Raw genomic sequence first — 6,870 nt, forward strand, 5'->3', positions numbered from 1 at the left:
CGGATCATCGGAAGGCGGGTGCGCATGGGGAGCGCGCCCGCACGCCAGTGCGGATCATCGGAAGGCGGGTGCGCATGGGAAGCGCGCCCGCAGGCCAGTGCGGTCCATCGGAAGGCGGGTGTGCATGTGGAGCGCGCCCGCACGCCAGTGCGGATCATCGGAAGGCGGGTGTGCATGGGGAGCGCGCCCGCACGCCAGTGCGAATCGTCGGAAGGCGGGTGCGCATGGGAAGCGCGCCCGCACGCCAGTGCGGATCATCGGAAGGTGGGAGCGCATGGGGAGCGCGCCCACACGCCAGTGCGGATCATCGGAAGGCGGGTGCGCATGGGAAGCGCGCCCGCAGGCCAGTGCGGTCCATCGGAAGGCGGATGCGCATGGGGAGCGCGCCCGCACGCCAGTGCGGTCCATCGGAAGGCGGGTGCGCATGGGGAGCGCGCCCGCACGCCAGGTACGGTCAGAACTGCGGGGGCACATATGAGTGCGCCCGCACACCAGTGCGGAAGATCAGCTGGAGCCGTTATCAGCATGGCACCATCACCTGTGTAAGGAGAGCTGGCGAACGAACTGCCTTAGACCAAAGGGGTGGAACATACTGGGTTTATTCTTTGGGCCTGGCGTGTTCTAACACACACTGCATTATGAAGTGCATAAGTAACACACAACCATAAATGTTATAATGCGAAGCCGACCATCTGGCTGCGCCGATCGGATCCGGTGGAGGATCTGACTTAATATTAATGAATTAGTGGGCGTAGAGGGAGGCAATGTCTCCGTATGTATAATTACCACTTTCTCAGGCGATCTGTAAAGGGTGTCAACAGAGCTTACCCCAATAAAAGACCTTGGAAGTCATGGGCTCGGTCCTGACAGCTCTGCATGGACATTGCTCTGAGAAGCTGGGAGAGGAACCTCGACGGTAAAATATTATTAAGAAATCAAACAAACATCTTAAAATTATCATAAAACTAAGAAAAACAAACTTAAAGTTAAGAACATATGCACAACATGCAAATTAAAAGAACAAAACGAAGAGGGAAACACCTGATTAAGAGGCTGAAACTCAAAATCTTTCGGCAAACAAAAACATACAAAAGTTTACACAAAAATAACAGTTAAAATAATACAATGCGCAAAAATAACCCAAACCTGGTGTTACACTAGACTACATTGACAGGAAAGGCAGAGAAGAAGATTAAGAGGACGATAGGAAAGGGAGCTATTTACAGGAATACTCCGTAGAAAAGTTAAATTCCTACAGGTCTTTACAGAGAACCACCTCTACGTTCCCGTCATGGGGAAAGAGCGTAGACCGACCTCAGCTCCGGGACACTGTCGATCGGTGTGTGAAAACAAGCCATAGCTTGGCCAAACTCAGAGAAAATCTTATCTGTACAGGGTTTTTGCAGACGTTCAGGACGAAAGCGCGACCCTGCCAGAAACGAAGACAGAAGGCGAGAAAACCCGCGTGGCTCAAGGGCGGGTGTGAAACGAGAGAACAGGATCAGAACAGGACAGAAACTCGCTGCTGGGCCCTGCCGCCGTCCATCTGGAGATGATCTGAAAAGTAGAAATAGTTTAGAACGAAATAAGTAGAAGAAACAGGACGACTGAACATTAGAAGGGGGAAGATGGGATTAGTAATGTGTCGTCGGGTTGACTACCGTCAAGGGTATTCCTCACTCCACGGGCTGGATGAAGGGAAGGCTCTGAAAAAGAACAGGCTGCAAGCGTGTTAGGATCCAAGTCATACAGGGTTATGTTACAGGACGGACTGGTAATCAACAGAGGGCAGCATGCATCCCGCTGGGGCTCTGAAAAAAGAAATAATGGTAAGCGGAAGAAAAGGAAAAGTGTCTTGCTCCCTATTCGTCCTGTGAGCAATCAAGAAGAAGCGTATTCAATCGAATCCAACTTTATCTTGGAATAAAAGTACATGTTACATAGCTATGATGATTATGTAAAAGTACCAACATAATTATGTAAAATAAACAATATTATTAATTTATGTAATTGTTTGTCTTTATGAAACATTTTATTTTTACATTACACAATTAACAAAATGTTAAATTTCAGTTGAAGTGTACACTGCACTTTACACGATTGTTTTGTTCAAAGTCTTTATTTATGTAATTGTTATTTTAGGGGTAACTTAAATGTTACAATACTCCCCCCGAAAGAAAATCCATGGCTTGTTAGAGGTCGAGTCGGTTGGGTTGGCGAATTAGTCGACCAGAACGCGAGGAGATTTGAAAAGGTTTATCTTCAGGATGTGAGACATGGGCAGGTGCATTTGAAGGAGGTACGGTGTGAGCTGGGTTATCAGCCAGAGGCGTGGTTTGTGTAGGTTCCTTTTCTTCCAGGTATGCAGACTTTAAGCGGTCAATGGATACCCAGTCGCTCTTCCCACCAATGCTGAGACGGTATACCTTGGGGTTACGCTCCAAGACAGCATATGGCCCGCGGTACGGGCGGGTGAGGGGTGTACCGTGAGCGTCATTTCTTACGAATACATATTTGCAGCTGTGGATCAGCTTGGGAAGGTATTGTGGAGGAGATGTTGAGTGCGTCTGAGTGCATGGTCGGTACTTCTCAACAGCATGGCGTAGTTTGGTGAGGTGCTCAGAATCTGTAGGGGTATCTAGACTCGGGAAGAACTCCCCTGGAACTGTGAGAGCTTCAGCAGGGGAAACTTGTAATCCCTCTTTTGGGGATGTTCGGATCCCGAGAAGAACCCAGGGAAGTTGAGCTTTCCAGTCTGATTTAGTGCAGCGCGCCATTAACGCTGCTTTCAGAGGACGATGGGACCGCTCCACCATACCGTTGACTTCTGGGTTGTATGAGGTGGTGTGATGGATAGTTGATCCCATCAATTCTCCTAAAGATGTCTAAAGTTGAGATGTGAAGGCAGGTCCGCGGTCAGAGGTAATGTCGTCTGGAACGCCAAAACGACTGATCCATCCGTGTAATAGAGCTTCTGCACAGTCTCGGGCAGTGGTGTGTTACGTGGGAATTGCCTCCGGCCAGCGGGTGGAGCGCTCTGTATCAGTGAATAGATACTGAGTGCCGTCTGAAGGTGGAAGGGGTCCCACTACATCGACGTGGAGATGTCCAAACCGGCGCATGGGCTGCCGAAATTCTCCTGTGCCAGATTCAGTGTGACGACTTACTTTGCTCATCTGGCAGGCAACACAGCTTCGAGCCCACTGTTTGATGTCTTTGTTAATTCCGTGCCAGATGAATTTATCCTTCATCAGACGAGCAGTTGTTCGTCCAGACGGGTGTAATAGACCATGGATGAGGTTGAAGATTTTTCGGCGGAAAGATTTTGGGATAAGGGGGCGTGGGCGACCTGTGCTTACATCACACAGAATGGTGCGGCCTTCGCCTCCAATATGAACATCTTTCCACTGCAGGCTGGTGATGGCTGTGTGGTATTCTGTAGTCTCTGGGTCATCTTTTTGGGCTGCTGCTACTTCATTGTAGTCAATTCCGAGGTTTATAGAGTTTATTTCCACCCTTGATAGTGCGTCAGCTACAGGATTCATACTCCCTGGTGTATATTTGATAGAGCAGCCAAACTCGGCGATGCTGGAGAGTTGCCGCTGTTGTCTGTCCGACCAAGCATCACCAGGTTTGGAAAAAGCATGTACCAGTGGCTGGTGATCTGTGAGGATGGTGAATGCGCTGCCTTCTAAGAGATGTTTAAAGTGACGCACCGCAAGATAAACAGCGAGTAGTTCGCGGTCGAAAGTGCTGTATCTCACCTCTGCTTGACGTAGCTTTCTGCTGAAAAAACAAAGAGGATGTGTCTTACCCCTTATGGTCTGTTCAACGACTGCCCCAACAGCAATGGAGCTTGCGTCTGTGGTAAGGGTAAGTGGAATGCCTGGTGTGGTGAAGGTGAGAGTTGTAGCTGATGCAAGGGCAATCTTGGTGGTCTCGAACGCTTTTTGTTGCTCAGGTCCCCACTCCAATTTCTTTGGTTTGCCGGCAAGGGAGTTGTAAAGTGGTTCCATGATGTGTGCAATCTTTGAAAGGAAACGATGGTAGTAATTTACCATGCCGACAAATTCTTGGAGTCCTTTGATAGTGGTTGGTGGGGGAAATCGTGAAACTGCATCTATCTTACTTGGAAGGGGTGAGACGCCTGTTGGCGAAATCTTGTGCCCGAGAAATTCCACGGATGTGGCACCAAATTGACATTTGTCTTGACGCACCACCAGGCCGTTATTATGGAGTCGTTTTAACACGACCCGTAAGTGTTGGAGATGTTCGTTGGGGTCTCCTGAGAAGATGAGGATATCATCAACATAGCAGGCGCAAAAGGGAAGGTCTCCGAGAATGCCATCCATCATGCGTTGGAAGGTAGCCCCTGAATTTCGTAGGCCAAATGTGGAAAAATTAAAGGTGTAAGTGCTATAAGGTGTAATGACTGCTGTTTTGGGTGTCTTCAGGGTATACTGGTACTTGAAAGTAGCCTTTCAGGAAGTCGAGTTTATAGAAAACCTTGGCACCATGAAGGTTAGAGGTTAGGTCCGCCATATTGGGAAGAGGATAGTGGTCTGGTTCTGTGATCAGGTTAAGACGCCTATAGTCACCACATGGTCGCCAGGTGCCTTCGGGTTTCTGCACAAGATGCAGAGGAGATGCCCAGGGACTTGATGCCTTTTGACAGATGCCCATCCGAGCCATTTCGGAGTAAGCTTGTTTAGCTGCTTGAAGCTTCTCTGGAGATAAATGCCTGAATTTTGAGTGTACCGGAGGGCCTGTCGTTTTGATGTAATGGAATATTGCATGTTTGGCTGGCTGTCCAGGCTGCTGACGGAGTTCTGGTCGAAAAATGTCTGGGTACTCTTTGCAGAGGCTGTCGTAAGGGGTATCTGCTCTCACAGTGCAGATTTCTGTGTACTGATGATTGGAACCTAGGGGTGTAGAGCAGAAGGTTGTTACATCCAATAGTCTACGATTGGCGACATCAACGAATAGTCCGTGGTGCCCGAGGAAGTCTGCTCCCAGAAGAGGTGTCTTAACATCAGCAATGATGAAGTCCCAAGTGAAGCTGCGTCCGGCGGCTTGAATGGGTATAGTCTGGATACCGTACATTGGGATGGGGCTTCCATTGGCTGCAACAAGTTTGACATTTGATGGTCGTGTCCAGGAACGAGTTTTGTTTTCTGCTGTGGCTGGGAACAGAGAACGGAATGCGCCTGTATCCACGAGGAATTTGCGACCAGATAGGGAGTCCGTAATAAAGAAGCCCGATGCTGAGTTGTCAAGTGCGTTGATGTTCCCGCGTCTCGGGTTCTGGGTTGCCACCTTAGCGGGGAGTGGTAGCCCCATTACACGTTTTTTTGGCCAATGGCATCCAGGTAGGCACTTGTGGGCCCTTGCTCCGAACCTGTAGTGGTAATAACAAAATCCATGTGATGGTTGGGAAGAGGCACTTCCAGCTTTGTAGTGTCTTACCTGTGAGTTGGGACGTCGCTTGTTAGCAGCATTGATGAGATTGTCTGCCTTCTTTATGAGATCGTTTATGGGACTGTCGTCGGCTTCATGCAGGGCAGATCTTACAGAGGGGGGAAGGCGCTGCAGCCACAGCTCCTGCATCAAGTCCACACGCCTTGGTTTGTTGGTTGTAGGGTCGAGGTCAGGGAGTGTAGTGAGAGCCTGCATCTCGTTCCATGCTGCATGTGCTGTTGTCTCCCAGAGGTATATGGGGAAGACTCAGGAGCTTTTGGGCATGGGCGCTGACGGAGAGAGTGAACTCTTGTAGAAGGTAACTCTTCAAGTTTTCATATTCGACGTCTTGGTTCTGGTCCTGGTTGTCCAGCCATGCGGCAACACGAGGGAATAACTGCTCGGGGATTGCCTCCAACACATAGTCTGCCTTCGTTCGGGGGTCTGTGACTCTTCTCAGGCGAAACTGGATTTCTGCCCGCCGGAACCAGGATGTAGCTTCTTGTGGGCAAAAGAGGGACAGCTTCACTGCTACGGCGTGGATGGAAGGAGTTTCGGCGTTTTCTTTCGCTTCACTAGGAGTTGTCTTCAGCAACATGGTCCGAGTATAGGGGTCACCAATTGTGAGGAATCAAGAAGCGTATTCAGTCGAAACCAACTTTATTTTGGAATAAAAATACATATTACATAGCTATGATGATTATGTAAAAGTACCAACATAATTATGTAAAATAAACAATACTATTAATTTATGTAATTGTTTGTCTTTATGAAACGTTTTATTTTTACATTACACAATTAACAAAATGTTAAATTTCAGTTGAAGTGTACACTGCACTTTACACGATTGTTTTGTTCAAAGTCTTTATTTATGTAATTGTTATTTTAGGGGTAACTTAAATTTTACAGTCCCAGTCAGACCCAGGGTCCCATGGTTAATCGTCTACCCCCTCCGATGACGGGGCCGAGGATTCCGAATCCAAGAGGTTATCAGCACCGGGATCTTGTAAAGGTCCCATGTCCGATTCCAGGTCCGGAGGGGCTGTGCCGTCCAAACGGGGAAAGTTTGAAAGAAAGGAGGGACGAATTCCGCAGTGACCCGAATTGCTTTAAATTTATATGGGTGCAAGGTGACTTCCTGCCCATCTGAATTTGGTCTCCTCACCACATAAGCCACGGGCCCGAGCTTTTTCAAGACCCGGACCGGCCCTAACCATCGGGGACCCAGGGGTCTGCTTCCGTGACTGGGGTGTAGGATAACGCTGCGATGTACAAAGACCAGATCCCCTTCGTTATACTCCCGCGGTCGAGCCCGCCGCCTTCGATCGTGATCGGCGGTCCAACGCTCACGAGCCTTTCGGGCGGCCTCACCAACTGCTCGGAGTTTTGACCTTAATGAGGGCAAGGCCCCTT

At 49.1% G+C, this 6,870-nt stretch overlaps 1 protein-coding gene across 1 annotated transcript; it reads right to left on the reverse strand.

Annotated features, from left to right (window-relative positions):
• Positions 1–1,614: 1,614 nt before the first annotated feature.
• Positions 1,615–2,867, reverse strand: LOC138867506 (uncharacterized). The gene is made up of 2 exons (XM_070143352.1): positions 2,237–2,867; positions 1,615–1,811 (listed from the first exon to the last, which is right to left on the reverse strand). Exons 1-2 carry the CDS (start codon positions 2,865–2,867, stop codon positions 1,615–1,617), a joined length of 828 nt encoding a protein of 275 aa, XP_069999453.1.
• Positions 2,868–6,870: the final 4,003 nt, after the last annotated feature.

This window comes from Penaeus vannamei, chromosome 30, assembly GCF_042767895.1.
Source record: "Penaeus vannamei isolate JL-2024 chromosome 30, ASM4276789v1, whole genome shotgun sequence".
In the NCBI taxonomy this organism is placed as follows: domain Eukaryota; kingdom Metazoa; phylum Arthropoda; class Malacostraca; order Decapoda; family Penaeidae; genus Penaeus; species Penaeus vannamei.

Excerpts from the sequence above, each read along its gene's own strand:
- LOC138867506 (XM_070143352.1), bottom strand. The coding sequence starts at position 2,867 with ATGGGATCAACTATCCATCACACCACCTCATACAACCCAGAAGTCAAC. Across the intron at positions 1,812-2,236 it reads ACCTTTTCAAATCTCCTCGC|AGCCCCAGCGGGATGCATGC; the intron begins GTTCTGGTCGAC and ends TTCTTTTTTCAG.